This window comes from Phocoena sinus, chromosome 18 (assembly GCF_008692025.1).
Source record: "Phocoena sinus isolate mPhoSin1 chromosome 18, mPhoSin1.pri, whole genome shotgun sequence".
Taxonomy (NCBI): Eukaryota; Metazoa; Chordata; class Mammalia; order Artiodactyla; family Phocoenidae; genus Phocoena; species Phocoena sinus.
Window position 1 is genome coordinate 24,832,609 of NC_045780.1, and position 20,413 is coordinate 24,853,021.

Consider the following 20,413-nt stretch of genomic DNA (forward strand, 5'->3'; position numbering starts at 1 on the left):
GAGGGAAGGAGGACTTCTACCTGATCATGCAGAGGTCTGCGGCAGTGTAAGTCGTGCCTCAGACTCACCCCAACCTGAGGCAGGGGAGCTGGGACTTTCGCACTCGGCACTGTCAGTCTCACTGGTTAGGAATCGTCCCAGGGGGCATACATTCCCAGGCACTAGCTGCTCTCCCATTCTGGGAGCCAGGCTGGCTCCAGGAGCTCAAGGGCAGTTTTCCTGGAAAGACCTGCAGCAGCTGGCTGTTGGAAGGGAAAGCTGGGAGGCACATGAAGGAGGAAAATGGGTGAGGGGATTTGGTGGAAAACAGACGTTGTCCACCACAGTTTCACGGAGGTCATGACAGTAGCGTCTGGAGTGTTCCCTAGGCAGAGGGAACAGCATGGGCCAAAGGTGTTAAATCACAAAAGGGCCTGGTGTGTTTTTCGGAGAATGCTAATAAATTGTATCACTGGGGCAAGCATGTGTGCCAAAGAGAAAGGTTAGGACCTTATTGTGAAGTGTTTTGCATGGTGAGTGAAGTTGTCTGTATTTTCTGGTGTGGACAAGTGGCCCATTAGACATTATTAAGTAGATGGGATGTGTGGCAATCAGATATATGTTGGAGGAAGACATCTCTGCTGGCAGCGAGGTGAGGTGGGGGGAGCGTGGATGCACAGGGAACAGGTAGGAGACTCTGCTAAGGAAAGCATAATCCAAGGTAGTAGTGACACCACTTAGACGAGAGACTTATTTTTAATCTCTTGTTGCTTTTTATTTTACATTTCCTGAGGGTCAGGGTGTTAGGTTTCCCAGGTATTGTTTACACTGTTCTATACATCTGGAACAGCATTTTTCCTCCTATTTATCACATCTTCTACTTTTCATTCTTTTTGTTTTTTCCTTGGAACTTTTTACTTTGACAATTCTCAGATCTAAGAAGAAGTTCAAAAATAGCAAAACGTAAATCCATAATCCCTTTAACTAGAATCACCAACTTTTAACATGTTGCCACTTTTGTTTGCACTTTCTCATTTTTTTCTAAACAATTCTGAAAGTAAATTGTAGTCAGTATTCTTAAGTACTTCAGTATGCAACTTCTAAGAATTAGAACATTCTTCTACATAACCAGAACACCGTTATCACACCCCTCAGCGTGTTAACAATAATTCTGTGATGCCATCTAATAGACAGTCCATATTGAAATTTCCCTAGTTGTCCTTGTTAGTAGACTTTTTAAAGTAGGGTAAACCGACTTGGGAAAGCAATCTGGGGGGAAGGATTTGAGGATAATGAACACTTTCTAACTCTGTAGTTATAACAGTGAAGCTAGGAGTATGTGGATGAGATTAACTCAGATTAGGAGTAGAGGAAAAAGAGAAGGTACTTTGGAATGAGTAGGATAGGGAAGTGTGTTCAGACATGTAGTTTCAGACATGCTGAATGGGAGTCTGGGGCATCCGTATAGTCACATCTAATGGGCAATTGAGAGTATAGGTCTAGAGCTCAAGAAAAAGGTCAGGACTGGAGACAGAGACATGGGAGCCATCAACACATACACGGCAACTGAAAGATGAGAGTGGGTGAGTTTACCGAGGGAAAGGGTGTGGAACAAGAAGAGGAAACAATGAATATTTGCCTTTGTAGACTTCTGGAAAACAGGAGAAACTTACTGGGTATTGTTTATAATGCAATTTCAATGTCATATGTACATTTTGGTTAAATTTTCTGTGATTATTTTAGGTGTTCTTCATTCCTATGTACTTTTCCTCCTAAATAGGATTCCTTTCCTATGATGTCCATCGAACATGCAATCCGGTGGCTTTACCCGTACACTGTTTTACTAGGACATGAAGGGAAGATGGCTATGGAAGTTGTTTTAAAAGTAAGTATCTGATGGGGATATATGTATGTGTATAGCTGATTCACTTTGTTATAAAAGCAGAAACTAACACACCATTGTAGAGCAATTATACTCCAATAACAATGTTAAAAAAAAAAAGTATGTGTCTGCTTCACTTTCTTTCCTTACCTTTCCCATTTTCTCTTCTTGTCCCTTCTTTTCCCTTCTTCTCATCTCTCTCTTACCCTTCTTTCCTACTTTTCTTTCTCCATCTTTCTTTCTTTCCCTTGTCTTCTCTTCTTTTCCACCCGTGGAGGCATTGTCATGTCAGTAATGGGGTGTAAACATTCCTTCTGCATTTATTAGTAGGCATTCTACACTAAGGAAGAGCTTTTTCTTCTCCTCCATGTATTAATTTATTCATTTATATCAATATGCACTTATGGATCCCTATTTTATTCAGTGGGTTATAATTGATTACTATCGTCATTTATTTTGATGCTAAAATTATCCCAGGTTTTGGCCAGTGGGAACCACTTCAAGCGGACCCTTGGCGAGAGAGAGTCATTGACTCACCCCAAATAATTCCTTTTTATGAAAGACTGTTTTTGTTTTTCTTACACGGTTTGGGTCAAGGTGTATAGATTTCTAAGGAGGAGGTAGAATGTGAACACTAAACGGTTGTGGTCTTGTGTATAGGCCCTTCATTTTCTGGAGGCCAGAATTTGACATATGGAATGGTGTTAGTTTCTCCCTTATCCCAAAGAATACACAGGGTCTTTGGGAGTACAGAAGTACTCTCTATGCAGCTGATAATAGTGAGAAGGGCTCAGGAGAATGGAACAATAGATTCTAGTTACTTCTGTGGGATTTTATTTCATATATCAGCCAACCCAAGAAACAGTATTTTCATTGATTGGTGATGTCAATCATAATAATAACAAAATAAAACTAGCAGAAAGCCGTTCCTCATAAATGCTAAAAAGTATAGTTAGGGGCAGAATCTAAAAGAAAAGCATAAAGAAGCAAGGGGAAAGTAATGGTCAATAAAGAGGCAAAGGAAAGTAGAAGAGGCAGCAAAGAATAGACGCAGGGCTAGGGACGGTGAAATAACAGCCACTGATGAAAGGGATTTGCTGTGTGTGTGAGAAGGGGTGAGGGAGAGGGAGGGGAAAAAGGAGAAGGTGGAATGGTGTTAAGGAGATAATGAAGAACCATTTGGAAATGGGGAAATTAATTCCTATGCTCAAGGAGTTAGGAAACTACCAGTCTGACTGTATAGTTCACTCTAAGATTCATTCCAGGCTCTGAAAAACAGAACTAGAACTCATCTTTGATTTAATTAACATCTGAGCTACTTTGGCATTGGTCATTGAAATAGAGTACTTAGTGTTTAAGAAAAGAGGCTGTGATTACAGATGAGCTCCCTAGATGCCCATCAGCACAAAGTCCACTGCCTTGGGAACAAGGGTACATAGGGTAGAAGAAAATGCCAGAGTTCTGATAAAATGAAGCAATGTAAAGTTTTGTGACACAACCAGGAGAAGGCATTCAGTGTCTAGATAAGTCCGTTATGAACAAAGGTCTTCATTTTTACTAAGAAAACACTTTGATGCGTTTCTGGTCTCTAATTTCAAAATTAGTCATACAAATTCTATAAAGTTATAGAATACCTTTAAAGAGTTGAGTTTTCCAAAGAAAGTAGTCAATGCTGCTTCATTTTGTTTGGCCTTTATTTTGACCTTTATAATTAAGGGGAACATAGAGCACTGATTGAGGATCCATATTACAAACAGGAATTATTTCAAATCTGATTGTAGAGTTTTTTAAAAAAAAAGGAAAAAGGGGAATTTTGTTACTTATGTAAGAGAAGAAAAGTGATTGTCTTTTCTTGCCTTAATTTTGTGAAGAATTATATATCTGTTTTACTCCTCAGTTTTCTTTTTGATTAAGAGTCTTTAAATTTCCTATGCCAACACATGGTAACTCACCTTGCAACTTGAGTTCTTTTCCTATTTTAGTGTATTCTAGCCTACTATTTTTATTCTACTGAAATATTTTAGTTTGAATTATTTATAAGGACATAACCAGTACAGCAAGTGTGGTTCAAGGCATTAGTGTTCATTTCTGGAATATAAATGCTCTGACATTAACCCTATTATCAAGTTAAACTGACATTACTATGGCTGGAGTGAAAACATACCCTTTAAGCTCATATATATATTTTCTTAGAATTTAATGGGTCTAGGTTCTAAATTCCAGTGAATTTAATTACTTTGCTAAGGCTTCCTTTCCAAATTGAACCTCCTTGAAATACAGTGTACCCTTTTTTTTTTTTTTTGGCATGAAATTATGGTGTCAATGATTGTTATTTGTCTACAGCATGGAAGCAATTCCTACCACATTGTGTGACACCATGGGAATTTGCATATATAAACTGTGCAAAGTATAAAACTTATGTTTTTTATGGTAGCACAAATAAACAATTTTTCTTAGGCTTGGGAAGAGGAATGAGTCTTGAGTACTTAAGACACAGCAATGAAAACATGATCTGGGCTGTTATGTTTACAGTGTTGAAGTTGAAAATAATTTTCTTCCCCAAAATGTATTTTCTAGAGTTGAGTCATTCTGTTGAATAAGCAGTAATCTGTTCTTTCATTGAGTTTCAAGTCTTTCACTATAGTGATAATGTTATAAAAGTATTGTAGGACTTGGGGAGAATAATTTCTGCCTGTTTAACACTAAAAATGAGTTCAGCTCTTCATAGTGAACATGCTGCTATTAGTAGGGCATAGGATTTAATTAATTTTGAATTAGTATCCTCATTTTTCATATACTTATTTGTGTTCTCTGTGTGCATTTTTTATATAACGAGCTGGGATTAGGGGGTGTAACCTAGTGTTAGAACATTGATCATTGGTCTACATGGAGAAAGAATCAGTGGTCTGGGCCTTTTAAATCCAGTTTGACAAATATTGAGAACCTACACTGTAGAAGGCACTGTGCCAGATACTGTGGAAGATTGATTGTCATACTTTATTGTAATCAATTAAACTAACCACACAAGCAATCAGCAGACTGGTGTCCAGGCAGCTATTAACTTGAATTGATTTAAGAAATCAGCTGATATAGGCCTTATTTTAATTTCCTTTAGCATGTTTTCAAGAGTCTCATCATCCTTTTCTAGGAAACTGGAACCTTCGATTATCAAGCATTGTAGGCTGCAAACTTCTACCAGATCAGAAACTCAGCGATTCCATTTCTTGGCATTTAGTAAATTTTAGGGACTATTTTCATATCACCTTAGTAATTAGCTTAAGTAGAATGAGTGGTATCTGTAAAAATAGGGGAAAAAATTCTCATTAATTTTTTTACCTTTATTTTTATAACATAGAGTGGGTTTCAGTTCTCATTAAGATGGAACCTTCCAAATATCCAACATTAATACTAAAATAAAAAGTAAATTACATGTCTTTTTGGTAATTTTACAGCGCTTTGAACTCCAAGATTCAAGAAGCTCTCTGCTTCCTGAAGAGGTTGTGAGAGTGGAGAAGATGACTGAAAACCATGTCTTCCAAGCTTCTGTGACCATCCGGATTGCAGAAAAAGAGGTGACCATTAAGGTAATGAATGAATCAAGGTTTGTACTTTCTACGATGTGCCTTGTTCTGTCCATTTTTATGACCTAAATTGGGTTTATGATTCCCATATAAGTCTTCTTTGGTTCCATAGCATCACATCCATATACGTGTATCTGTATATCTATATATCCAGAGTCATGTATGTTTGTAAACTGGAAAAGTTCAGGAGAAGCATAGGGATAGCTTTTCATCAAAAACCAAAGTCAGCCTCTGGGAAAATCAAATAAAGTGTTTATCAATGAAAGCATTTTGTGTTCTGAGTCCTTGGTAAGAAATAGTCATTGTTTTCAAACTTTTTTTTTTTTTTTTTTTGCGGTACGCGGGCCTCTCGCTGTTGTGGCCTCTCCCGTTGTGGAGCACAGGCTCTGGATGCGCAGGCTCAGCGGCCATGGCTCATGGGCCCAGCCGCTCCGCGGCATGTGGGATCTTCCCGGACCGGGGCACGAAACCGTGTCCCCTGCATAGGCAGGCGGACTCTCAACCACTGTGCCACCAGGGAAGGCCCTGTTTTCAAACGTATTTTAACAACTAGGGAATGCTCCTTTCAAATAAAATCTTTGTCAGCTACATGAAACAGTTAAAAGATGAGCTGTTGTAGTTGAACAGTTTTTAGAGGAGGGGAACGATATTTGCTCATAGAGCTCCAACTGCTTGCCCTGCCTCCCTTTTTCTAACCCTTCCCTCGAGGGTCCTAAGAACCCTAAGAGGTGATAGGAAGCTAACACTAGGAAACACAGCCTGAAAAATGCTGACAATTAGATTGTAAGTGAATGTAGGAAAGAATAAATGCTTGCCTTCTTATGTTATGACAGAGCAAGCATTCATGATAGGCTTTTTTGTTTGTTTGAACGTGATATTAGTAATACTTATTCAGGTCACTGTATTTACTCAATCATCAAACGAAACATTGATTATGTCTACCATGAGCCAGGCTCTGTATTAAAATCCACTCAGTGCCTGCAGTGTACTAGTTACTGTATTTTTCTCTTCACATATATTATGCCATTTACATCCCCCAATAACCCCGGAGATAACTTTTATTATCTCCATTTTATAGATTAGAAAACAGATGTGAAGAGGGTAATCAATTCACCCATGGTCACCAGCTACCAAATGGCACAGCTGGGCCTTCTAGACAGCACACTCCACACGACACTCTTCTGTCTCCTTCAGATGAGTGACCTCACAGCTGATGGTCTAGGATAGAGGCAGATGAGTAAGAAGTGCATTGGAATGGCTATGGAGATGTAGAGATGGAAGGAACACCAGGAGTCAGGAGAAGGAGTAGAGAAAGTTTCAGAGAGGAGATGGGGCTTGAGCTAAGTCTTATGACACAGGAGTTTTCCAGTGGCCCAGGAGTGGAAAGGTGATAGGACATTTCAGGCGGTTTGAACAGAATGTCCAGGGACATGAGATGTGAGCGAGCTTTCATTATTTGCTTCCCTTTGGTAATGGCTTTCTAACATCATTGCCTCCCGGCCCTTCAAGTTAGCCTTCTATGTTACCACCATTTGTTTTCTTAAAATCAGATCTGATCTTGTCACTTCCAAACTTGTAATTCTTTAGGGTTTGTCTTGCCTACAGTATGATCAAGTCCGGAGTCCCCAGCAGGGCATGGAAATCCAGGAGACTTTAATAAGGAAGAGATAGGAAATAAAAGGAAGTAGGTGTGAAGGATGGGAGATTTTAAGAACAGATGCTTCTGAGTGGCAAACTAAAATAAGAGTGGAAAAAAGATTTGTGGACAGTTTAAAAATCAGGAGATCTTTGGTGATTTTGGAGGATCCCAGTAGACTGATTTTAAATTCTGTACTTATAACTGAAATTTGGGCAAAAACCTTCATTCTCAAGCAGTGACATTGTTATTATAAGTTATAAATAGTACGAAAATTACTTGATTCATATGAAAATGTCTGACAACATAGGACTTTAATTTTAGAGGGATGATTGATTTGGAAGTTTGATGAAAACGATTATCAGATGTGTGAATGAGAAAATAATTGTTGCTCTATTGAAATATCAAAAACAGTATAGAATTGAATTGAGCAGGAAATTAGTAGGGGCTTTTAAATGGCAGTTGTATGCTTTCATTTAACTATTATTTTGAGAAAAACATGTGCATATTATATTTACCTCTCTTTATAGGTGCCAGCTGGAACCAGGCCATTAAGTCAACCTTGCACATCAGACCGTTTTATACAAACTTTAAGCCATAAACAACTACTGGCTGAAATGATGCAGTCTCACATGGTTAAGGACATATGTTTAATTGGAGGAAAAGTAAGAATAGCAGCCTCACTGCTAAGTTCTGTTTCCTGACTTTTGGTGGTTTTGACTTATCCCTTGAATGATTATGTTTCCATTTGTAGGGCTGTGGAAAAACAGTCATCGCTAAGAACTTTGCAGATACCTTAGGATACAATATAGAACCTATCATGCTCTATCAGGTAAGAAGTTCGTTTTTAGCACTTGGGCTATAAACATACTTTTGGACCGTCAGCAGAATTTGTGGATATTCTTCCTTTAGTTGTACCTGTTAATTTTGAAGTAGATAAATAACTGAAACAGCTATCAAATTGGAGTGCAGCTATAATTATTTGGAATTTTTGAAAGTGTGTTCTAGGATATCTGATGTGCCCAACATACCAGGGTCTGTTTTTCAAGAGAGATCCATTTTACAAGCCTGTGCACACACACACAGTACATGTAATAGTAATTTGGAAATCTAAACAAAATAGGTTTCAGCAGCAGTGAGAGATAATTAGGTATTCACCAAATAGATTATTATTTTTTTATTGTGGTAAAATGTACATAACATGAAATTTACCATTTTAACCATTTTTTAAATTTTATTTATTTTTTCTTTTGCTGAATATTTATTCTTAATTGAAGTATAGTTGTTTTACAATATTGTGTTAACTTCTCTACAGCAAAGTGATTCAGTTATATGTATATATACATTCTTTTTAAGATTCTTATCCATTATGGTTTATCTCAGGATATTGAATATAGTTCCCTGTGCTATACAGTAGGACCTTGTTGTTTATCCATTCTATCACTTTAATCATTTTTTTTTAGTGTACAACTCACTGGCATTAAGTCCATTCACAATGTTGTGAAACCATCACCACTAGCTATTTCTAGAAAGCTTTATATTCCCAAATAGAAACTCTATAACCATTAAATAATAAATTCTCTGCCTCCCTCTAGACCCTGGTAACCTCTATGTGACTTTCTGTCCCTAGGAATTTGTCTATTCTAGGTACCTCATGTAATGGAATCATGTACTTTTTTTTTTTTAAACATCTTTATTGGAGTATAATTGCTTTACAGTGGTGTGTTAGTTTCTGCTTTATAACAAAGTGAATCAGCTATACATATACATATATCCCCATATCTCCTCCCTCTTGCGTCTCCCTCCCACCCTCCCTATCCCACCCCTCTAGGTGGTCACAAGGAATCATACACTTTTTGTCCTTTTGTCTCTAGATTATGTTACTTAACATTATGTTTTCAAGGTTCATCCATGTTATAGCATATCTCACACGTTCATTCCTTTTTATGACTGAATAATATTTTTGTTTATCCATTCATATGTTGATGAACACTTGAGTTGTTTCTACCTTTTGGCTATTGTGAGTAATGCTGCTATGAACACTGGAGTACAAGTATCTGTTTGAGTCCCTGCTTTCATTTCTTTCAGGTTATATGTTGGAGTGGTATTGCTGAATCATATTGTAATTCTACCTTTAACTCTTTGAGGAGCTGCTAAACTGTTTTCCATAGCAGCCACACCATTTTACATTCCCACTAGCAGTGCATGAGGGTTCCAGTTCCTCCACATCCTTGTCAACACTTGTGATTTCCTGTTTTCTTGTTTTGTTTTGTTTCTGTGTTCATTTTGCTTTGCTTTTTATAATAGCCATCCTAATGGGTGTGAAGTAGTAACTTGTGGTTTTGATTTGCATTTCCCTAGTGACCAATGATATTGAGCATCTTTTCATGGGCTTATTACCATTTATATATCTTATTTGGAGAAATACCTTTTCAAGTTCCTTGCCTATGTTTTAATTGCATTGTCTTCTGTTGCTGAACTGTAAGAGTTCTTCATATATTCTGCATATTAAGGCATTCTCAGATATATTATTTGCGAATGTTTTCTCCCATTCTGTGGTTGTCTTCTCACTCTCTTTTTTTTCTTTTTAACATCTTTATTGGAGTATAATTGCTTTACAGTGGTGTGTTAGTTTCTGCTTTATAACAAAGTGAATCAGTTATACATATACATATGTTCCCACATCTCTTCCCTCTTGCGTCTCCCTCCCTCCCAACCTCCGTATCCCACCTCTCTAGGTGATCACAAAGCACCGAGCTGATCTCCCTGTGCTATGCGGCTGCTTCCCACTAGCTATCTATTTTACGTTTGGTAGTGTATATATGTCCATGCCTCTCTCTCACTTTGTCACAGCTTACCCTTCCCCCTCCGCATATCCTCAAGTCCATTCTCTAGTAGGTCTGTGTCTTTATTCCCATCTTACCCCTAGGTTCTTCATGGCCTTTTTTTTTTTCTTCTTAGATTCCATATACATGTGTTAGGGTACGGTAGTTGTTTTTCTCTTTCTGACTTACTTCACTCTGTATGACTGACTCTAGGTCCATCCACCTCACTACAAATAACTCAATTTCATTTCTTTTTATGGCTGAGTAATATTCCATTGTATATATGGGCCACATCTTCTTTATCCATTCGTCTGTTGATGGACACTTAGGTTGCTTCCATGTCCTGGCTATTGTACGTAGAGCTGCAATGAACATATTGGTACATGACTCTTTTTGAATTATGGTTTGCTCAGGGTATATGCCCTGCAGTGGGATTGCTGGGTTGTACGGTAGTTCTATTTTTAGTTTTTTAAGGAACCTCCATACTGTTCTCCATAGTGGCTGTATCAATTTACATTCTCACCAACAGTGCAAGAGTGTTCCCTTTTCTCCACACCCTCTCCAGCATTTATTGTTTCTAGATTTTTTGATGATGGCCATTCTGACTGGTGTGAGATGTTATCTCATTGTAGTTTTGATTTGCATTTCTCTAATGATTAATGATGTTGAGCATTCTTCAACTCTCTTGATAGTATCCTTTGATGCACAAAATTTAATTTAATTTTGATGAAGTCTAATTTATCTTTTTGTTGTTGTTGCCTGTGTTTTTGGTGTTATATTCAACAAATCATTGCCAAGTCCAATGTCATGAATTTTCCCCTATGTTTTCTTCTAAGAGTTTTACAATTTTAGGTCTTACATTTAGGTCTCTAACCCATTTTGATGTAATTTTTGTATATGGTGTAAAGTAAGTGTCCAACTTCAATCTTTGCATGTGGATATCCAGTTTTCCCAGCACCATTTGTTGAAAAGACTGTCTTTTCTCCATAGGATGATCTTGGCAATCTTGTAAAAAATCAACTGACCATATATGTGATGGTTTGTGTCTGGGCTTTCTGTTCTACTCCATTGGTTTATATGTCTGTCCTTATGTCAGTATCACACTGTTTTAATTACCATAGGTTTATAGTAAGTTTTGAAATCAGGAAGTATGAGACCTCCAACTTTGTTTTCTTTTCCAGGATTGTTTTGGCTATTTAGGGTCCCTTGAGATACCAGATGAATCTTAGGATAGGTTTTTTCTATTTATGAAAAAAAAAAAAAAAGTTGAGATTTTGATAGAAATTGCAATGAATCTATAGATCATTTTGGGTAGTAGTGTCATCTTAATATTAAATCATCTATTCTGTAAACGTAGATGAATTTCTGTTTGTTTATGTCTTTTAAAATTTTTTTCAGCAATGTTTTATAATTTTCAGTGTACAAGTCTCATCTCCTTGGTTAAACTTATTCTTAAGTATTTTTGAATGGATTATTCTGGTGGACGTACATGCTGAATATAGTATTATAAAAAAGCAAACTTACAGCTCGTGTTTTTACAGAGTGAAATTTTCGGTCATGTATTTTTTTGTAATGATATCTCTAAGACATTTTTATCCTGCTAATTTACTGATTTCTACGTATTCGTGTTTGGCTGGTCATGGTATCTTTTTACCTCTAGCAGAGTCTGTTTCTTATTCTTGGAACAATTTTGGATAGTGGATGTGATATACTATTTACTTACATTTTAGGAAGCATTTTGTGTTTTTAGTTTATTTTTTTGTTTAACTTTTTAATTATTACTGACAATAAATATATTTATATTAAAATTGTTCTTATTTTTGAAAAATGACGTTTAAACCAGTTTCTTGCTGTGACCTTATCATAGAAAATTTTGTTAACAGCTCACATTTCAAATGATTCTGTTGAGAGTTTTTTCATGCTGCTTTAAGTTACTTTGTGCCTATGGGTTGAATTGGCCAGAGTTAGAAGCAATTATAATCACATGGTACTGGTAACTTTTGGGCTATAAGCAGAAAAATCTATTGTAAAAGATATTTGAGAATTCTCCCTGAAATTATTTTTTTTTCTTTCTTCTGGGTAACTTAACTCATTCAAAGCACTAAGGTATCATTTAGTATTTTGAGTTACTTTGAAAAGAATTTTGGAAATGAAAGAGAAAGCATCCTGCCTTGGTATAAAACTGTGGAGGATTTATACCTCCTACTATTTTGTACAGTTTTTGTTATCGTATTTCTAGAAATACAGGTAAAGTTAGTTATATAAAAAAATAGGAAAAGATAATTAACTGATTAAGGACTTAAAAGATTCAAATATTTACTAAGAAATACTCCATGATTTTAAAAGATGAAATTTATGAAGAAGCATATGATCCAAGCTTATGAAATCATGAAGAATATGAATTAAGGTGAAGAGACTTAAACCAGTACTGATATCCTGAGTCTTGAGCAATAAACATGTAGGGGAAAGAAAATAAATTTCTACATTACACAGCAGGTGACAAGTCTTAGAACCCACTGAAAAAATATATATTTATATATGTTTTTCAAAAATATATTTTAAAGTGAGTCTTTATGAATAGATTCTAGGTCTACTGGATTTTTTAAGGGAAGTAAGGAAATTGGCAGGAGAGGGGAGTATATTTTTTGCTTAATTCATGGAAGATGCAATGAAGAATACCCTGCCCTCTTAGAAAATCATCCTCTTGGTGATGGTTAGCTCAATATGCTAGTTCATCTGTCTATACCTTTCCACAGCTCAGGTTAGAAGTGATCTGAGGATGGCATTTTATCATCTCACCAACCTGTCAACCATCAACTTTCTAGTTTCCAATGAAAATACTTTTCTACCAAATAATGGAGAGAAAAAAATTTCCAAATCATCAATATATTTTTAAAACAAGTTAAATTTTATTATAAATATATCATATTCCACTTATAAGTCTAGGATAAATACAAGCATAACTTAACCTTTCCAGCTGCCATTGCTTTGAAATCATTTGGAGAAGACCTTTTGAGGATAATATTTCTTTTCTCTTTGACTCCATCCCCATTTGTTAGTATTTCTAAAGTTGTACACATTATTATTTTTTACATTAAAATAAAAACTCCCGGGGCTTCCGTGGTGGCTCAGTGGTTGAAACTCTGCCTGCCGATGCAGGGGACACAGGTTCGTGCCCCGGTCCGGGAAGATCCCACATGCCGCGCAGCGGCCCTGCCCGTGAGCCATGGCCGCTGAGCCTGCGCGTCCGGAGCCTGTGCTCCGCAACGGGAGAGGCCATAACAGTGAGAGGCCTGCGTACCGCAAAACATAAATAAATAAATAATAAAAACTCCCATTCTAATGAAAGCTGGAAATAATTTATGCCTCATCAATTTTTTCCAGACAGTACTCTTTCTGTATCAGATTTCTGTAGTCAATTTAGTCAGTGATTCTTACACTGTAGTGATAAATTATCCTATGAGCATATGCTTGAACTGTGAAGATTGCGGTCACCTCAACCTGCTATCCATTAAAAGAACCAAACAAGAGAGTATGTATATATCTATCAATTAAGCTCTCTCAGCTCCACTGAAAAACTACCGAAAGTATCCTGCCATTGAGAATGTTATCTTTATGTATGAAAGAATTAGTTTAATAGGTTGAGAACAGATTTTCTTATATATTTTTGGAGAGTGACAATAAGTTCACAAAAATATTATTTTATTTTAATGTATTTTTTAACTTTCCTGTTGTTTGTTGATTGATAAATAAACAAAGATAGGAAAATTATACTATTCAATTTGATGGCAGACCATTCTATTACCTGAGACTCTTCTGAGATATGAAGTCAGTCTCTTCTAATTTCTGCCACAGGATAAGGTCATTTAGTCATATCTTATTAATCTTCTATCTGACAAACATGGGTGATGATATTCAAAAGGCACACAAGTTTTGCCATAAGAATATTTTGCCCATCCTCAGCATACACACTATCTACCTTATAGATGTCCTTCAAGGGTTGGGAAAACTGGTACAGAGATGAGGAAAGTAATCACATATTCTGAAAACCCCTTTTCCAGTTTTGCTTTTCTGCTCATTAATCTTTAGAGAAATGTCTGGGAGAGAAAAATGGTTTCTGAAGTATAGACTTCAGAAAGGGATAGAGAAGTGTAATAATGGAAACATGTTTTGTAGGTGAGTTTGTTTCTTTCTCTCTCCATATGGCTTCTTTCCAGGAACTGGATCAAAGCATATATTAGGCATTTTATTGACATTTGCAGGTTTTGTAAGCTGTTAATTAGTTGGTTTTTATGATAGAAACCAAGCTGCTGAGATTAATTTGACTCTTTTTGCTTATAATTTCATATTTATTAGTAACGTTCATCTATTTCTTTGGGACAGAGGAACTAATTTAATAAGATTAAAGATTAGATTTTGGTTTTATAATAATATAGCCCATATTAACAAAAAATTTCCAGAAGTTTGACCCAACATAGAGAATTTAGTGGGAATAAGTAACTCAACATCTGTTTTCCTAGAAGATGTAGAGATTTCCCTGTTACTTGTACATGTATAAAGCTACACTTAATATGTGGGTTTTGCCTTATTTTTAGACTTGACTATTTTTAGAACTGGGTTTCATATGAAGGGAAAGAAAAACAGAGCCTTTACACAGATTTGTGGCTGTACATAAAATAAGTTTTATAATAGGTTATAAAAATCTTAAATCATTTGGCTCAAGTGTTAGGTCAGATTCTTTTAACTGGTTATTCTTTTTTTAGTGTTGAAGTCAGTGATTTCATAGTATTGAAGACATACAGGTTATTATTCTTCTCTTTCACAACCAGATAAGGGCATATTTCCAGATTTCTTTCCACACCATCGTAAACAGCACCAGATCTGAGATCTTGTTTTTCTGTTTAAGTACTACTTGGATTAAAAGCCGAGTCAACTCCAATCAAAAATTTAGGTCAAATAAGTTTAAGAGACTTACAATGAACATAATCACTGTCTAAAACACGTTGAAGTCTTAGGATCATTTTTGACCCCTTAGCTAAGTTTTTCTTCCTATAGCTAAACTCAAACAAAATCCTTTTCTTCATCTTCCATCTAATCTACAATTCCTCCTTCTTCCTGTGTATGTTTTCACTGACCTATGTCTTGGACTTCTTTTTTTTTTATTTTTTTGCGGTACACAGGCCTCACTGTTGTGGCCTCTCCCGTTGCGGAGCACAGGCTTCGGACGCGCAGGCTCAGTGGCCATGGCTCACGGGCCCAGCCGCTCCGCGGCATGTGGAATCCTCCTGGACCGGGGCACGATCCCGTGTCCCCTGCATCGGCAGGCGGACTCTCAACCACTGTGCCACCAGGGAAGCCCTGTCTTGGACTTTTTTACTTGCTTCTTGACTTTGTCTTGAATTTGCACTTTTTTCATGAAGATTTCAAGAGTCTGTATTCATTTAAGTAGTTTGTATTCAACCTCAGAGACTAACTTTCTGTATGATTCTGTAGATCATTTTGTTTTCTTGATTTATTTTGCTGTAATCTGTCATCCTTTCTGTCTTCTTAGTATTTTTTCTTTTTCCCACAAAGAATAACCTTCATAAGGCTCTCTAGGAATTTACTTGCCTCAATTCCTTCAAATTTCTTTTATTATAAAATTTATTTTTAAAAAATGTATGTCATCATGCAAGTTCTACATCCTCTGAATTTTGAAATAGAAATTATAAACGAGGAGTAGTTGTCTTTTCGTAGAACTCTTCCTCATTCTTTGTCTTTTTTAGTTGCATATTATTCCATCATGTGGTTATACCAGAGTTTATTCAACCAGTCTCCTATATATGGGCAATTGGATTGTTTCCAATATTTTGTAATTACAAACTAAGTTGCAATGAATAACCTTTGCATATGTATTTTCACATTGTTAGAAGTATATCTTCAGGATTAATTCCTAGAAGTGGAATTGTTAGGTCAATAGGTAAATATATGTGTACTTTTGTTAGGTATTGCCAAATTTTCCTCTGTAAGGATTATACCATTTTGCATTCCCACCAACAATGCCAACAGAGAGGGCCACCAAGCTCTTTAATGTTTGCCAATTTGATAGTTAGAAATGATATATAAGGAGTAGTTTTGTTTGTTTGTTTGTTTTTTGTTTTTATTTATTTATTTATAGCTGTGTTGGGTCTTCGTTTCTGTGCGAGGGCTTTCTCTAGTTGTGGCAAGCAGGGGCCACTCTTCATTGCGGTGCGCGGGCCTTTCACTGTCGCGGCCTCTCTTGTTGCGGAGCACAAGCTCCAGACGCGCAGGCTCAGTAGTTGTGGCTCACGGGCCTAGTTGCTCCGCGGCATGTGGGATCTTCCCAGACCAGGGCTCGAACCCGTGTCCCCTGCATTGGTAGGCAGATTCTCAACCACTGCACCACCAGGGAAGCCCCTAAGTAGTTTTAATTTGCATTTCTTATATTAGGAAAGAAATTGAAAATCCTTCCTATTTTTAAGGGCCATTATTGTCCTTAGTAAATTATCTGTTCATTTCTTTTGCCCATTTTTCTGCTAAGTTTTTGGTCTTCTTTCCTCTCAATATTTAAGTTTCTAATATTAGGCATATTTGCTTTTTATCTGTGATATATGCTGCATAAATTTTTCTCTCAGTTTGTCAGTTATACTTTGATTTTCTTTATGAATAAATTAGTTTTTTCCTTGTAAATTAAAAAAATTTGTAGTTAAATGTATTAATATTTTATTTTATTGCATTTAGATTTTGAGTCATGGCTAGAAAGCCTTTCCCTATACCCAGGTTAGGGAGGAATTCACTCATGCCTTTTTCAGCTTCTACGTTGACCTCTGTCCAGTTCTTGCACATAACCCCTTATATTTTAGAACCAGCAGCGGAGAACTGGGTCTTGCTCAAGCTGCCATCTCTCTTTCTGACCACAGCTGAGAAACATCCTCCAACCTTAAGGACTCAGATTATAAGATTGGGCCCACACGGGTAATCCAGAATAATCTCCCTATCTCAAGGTCATTAACTTAACCACGTCTGCAGAGTTCCTTTTGCCATGTAAGGTAACATATTCACAGGTTCTGGAGATTAGGATATGGATATCTTTGTGGAGGGTATTCTTCTGCCTACTACACTGACCATTCTGGAAGATCACACCACTGAGAACATTGCCACTGATGGTATTTGAGTTACAAATGTAGCACACCTCTTTCAGTGTATAGTTTTCATATGCATAGTGATTCTACATGTAGCTGCAAGCATCCAACTTCATGATATTTTATGGTGTAGCTGTGCTCATACATTTGTTGAAGTGTGTATTACTTATTAACAAGTTATTTTCCCTAAAATAAAATGTAGGCATTATCCTGAATTTTTACTTGAAGTTATGTGTATAGGTATATTATATTACCTATGGAGTTTTTCAAGGCTATAAAGCAAAAATTACAAAATATTGTTTATAAAATGGGGGTGTTTATAAAACAGGGTTGGGTCTAACAGGATTGAGAATGCAGCAGGTTAGACCACAGCATAGGGCTTGGCATAAAGAAGATACTCAGTTGAATATGCACCATCCTAGAGGCTTGGGAAATCTTAAACTATTTTAAGTAGAATGACTTTTGTTTTTAAGTATGTAAGGGATAGATGTGATTATTCAAACATTGTTGTCATTCTCCCCATCAAACACATTTAAGAGCTTTTCCATTTATAGCGTTCTCTAATGCAGAAAAGCAATAGAATTATTTAGATCAATTTCTGATTTTTGAGAACTAATTAGTTCTTACAGGACAAGGCAGGAGGCTGTTTTGAGACAAATTCATTTCAGTTTTAGAATTACAATCTTTTGTGTATTTCCTATGTTTTTCAAACATAAAATTTTGTGACAATTTAATAATAGCTTTTTGCAGCCTCTTTGAAGTGATTCAAGTTATTTACTAAAATTTATAATTACTCTAAAATAGGCCAGTAAAGTGGTATTTCCTGGCTTTCAGAATTAAGGATGAGAAAGGTTAAGTGCCAGAGTTTATACCTCAAACAAAGCGTCTACAGCAGGTCCTAGCTTATTAATTTTCAAGTCATTTTCTTGCCTACTAGACTGTACATCTTTAAAAACAGTAAGTAACAGACAATGAGAGGCTCACTCTGAGATGAGAGGAAACTGGGTCGAGGCCCTAAAAGTATCATCTGTTTTTATTTGGAATGCTTTCCTTCACATTAGCTTGATTTGCTTTAGAATGCGAGGGTTCTTGTTACATCACAGTTTGTTTTTCAGTATTGGTCTGTTTTTCTACTTGCTAGCTTTTCAAAAACAACATAATAGAAAGGAGGAATGGAGGAGTTTGCAAAAATCAATGGTTGTTTTCAACTGATAGAAGTCCATCTCAACAGTGTATTATTTTTATAATTGAAACTTTGTGAAACATTATCTTAGGCTCTTGTTTTGATGCAGAAATCATCTCAAAAGCTGAGTGTAATGACAGTTGTAGTATTTTATGTTAAGCTTGCAATTAGAACTACTTGGAGTGTTTATATGATAGGACATAGTACAAAGTTATGTATTGAAAAGGTAGGTTATTTGCTGGTTCAACTTGATAACTTATTAAACTTATATATTCTAAAAACGCAAAGTGTATCGTAAAGTTTAACTGTGCAATATATGTTATAAAGGTTCATCTTGTTGTATTTGCATAAATTTGCCATTTAAAAGGCAGTAAGTTTTACATTTGCTTTTTAAAAAAAAGTATCCAAACATGATATTGAAATCTTTTATAACTTTGCAAATATGTACTAGGCTCCTTATTTAATTGAAACAGTGTACATTTTAAGTAACGGACAACATCTTTTGTGTTATGTTAACAAGTTAAGTTATTATGAAGTATTTATTAGATTTATAAAAGCACACCAGGAGGCCTTTGGGCATGTGTATAAAAATAAACATTACAGTAAGACCAAATCCATTTGCTCAAGGAAGAAAACAAAAGTAACCAAGGAATCCTACCAAATAAGGAATTCCAGCCTGAAAGGTATTTCATTTACCATCCTTGGCGATCCAGAAACATAGGATCCATAAACTTGAAGAGGGAAAGAATTTCAAATTTGAGGATTCTCTGTAGAATAGCTCCAAACTTAAGGACACTGTGTGATGAAGTCGAAGTACTGTTGTTGAGAACAAATTGTTATGCTTGACCATCTCTATTAGTTAGGACTTTTGTTTTAAATGTACTTTACAGTAATTTTGATTGGGGGTCTTAGGGAAATCTTTTAAGGTCTTCAGGAACTTACAGTCACCAGAGATCACTGTAAGAGTAAGGATTTGCTAAAGGTTAGTGAGATTAACGATGAAGTTATGTATTTATATTCTTATGAGGAACATGTCAAGAAAGAAAAGAAAGAGGATATCTTTGATTTGATTTATTTAATTAATTTATTAATTTATTTATTTTTGGCTGCATTGGGTCTTCGTTGCTGTGCGCGGGCTTTCCCCAGTTGTGGCAAGCAGGGCCCCCTCTTCCTTGCTGTGCGCAGGCTTCTCATTGCGGTGGCCTCTCTTGTTGCAGAGCATGGGCTCTAGGCGCGTGGGCTTCAGTAGTCGTGGCATGTGGGCTCCGTAGTTGTGGCTCACGGTCTCTAGAGTGCAGGCTCAGTAGCTGTGGTGCACGGGCTTAGCTGCTCCATGGCATGTGGGATCTTTCTGGACCAGGGTTCGAACCTGTGTCCCCTGCATTGGCAGGTGGATTCCTAACCGCTGAGCCACGAGGGAGGCCCCATAACTTTGATTTGATTTTGACTTTCACAAATTTCTGTAAGTACAGTATGTTTTATAAATATGTTTTATTCTTGGAAATAAAAAGTAAATATGTACTTCTCAGCTGTGTCATCTAGTTGCCTTTTATGATTTCTAAGTGCTTTGTTTTTCTATTCTTCCCCTATTAAAAAAAACCCCAATTACTCAGGATCCAGCCCATTTTCTGAATATATTCAATTTTATTGCTGATTTACAAACCAGTTTCATAGAAACAGGGCTTTCTGAGGTGTTTGAACTGAAAACCATTTGGCAGAACCAGAGAGATAGTCAAAAAGAACAGCAAAGGGAAAGGCATTAACAGGCAGAGTTCAACTAGTGCCTCTGGGAACTGAGTTGAAGTAGCTTGGGGTTTAAGCTAGTAAAAGCTGTGAAAATCCTGATTTTACAGTCTATTGACTACTGTTGAGAAATTAACAACCTGAAGAGGGACATTGGCCAGCCCAGCTCCTGGGATGCTTCGTGTTCATTTCCTGTGGTTCCCTGAAGCTCTCCCAGATTCAGGTAGCTGCTGGCTGGCAGCCTCTATGCAGGTGAGGAGTGGTGCCCATTATGCCCTCACATAGGTGGGAAGATGGACAGGGTGGGAGGGTTGCCCTGCTACACTTCAGCAGTCTATTTCTTTAACCTTAGCAAACATTTTTCAGTGCTGCTTCAAGCAGGAGACTCCACTTTTATCCTCAATGATGCCCCCTGAATCCATTAACTCTTCCTTATCTCCCA

General features: G+C 36.7%; 1 protein-coding gene across 1 annotated transcript in view; it reads left to right on the top strand.

Moving 5' to 3' along the window:
* VWA8 (von Willebrand factor A domain containing 8) overlaps positions 1-20,413 on the top strand; it is a 387,125-nt gene that overhangs the window by 98,449 nt on the left and 268,263 nt on the right. The window contains exons 12-15 of the mRNA XM_032610892.1: positions 1,760-1,864; positions 5,314-5,445; positions 7,609-7,743; positions 7,833-7,910. Coding sequence (XP_032466783.1) covers positions 1,760-1,864; positions 5,314-5,445; positions 7,609-7,743; positions 7,833-7,910 — 450 coding nt within the window. The remainder of the gene's footprint in view (positions 1-1,759; positions 1,865-5,313; positions 5,446-7,608; positions 7,744-7,832; positions 7,911-20,413) is intronic.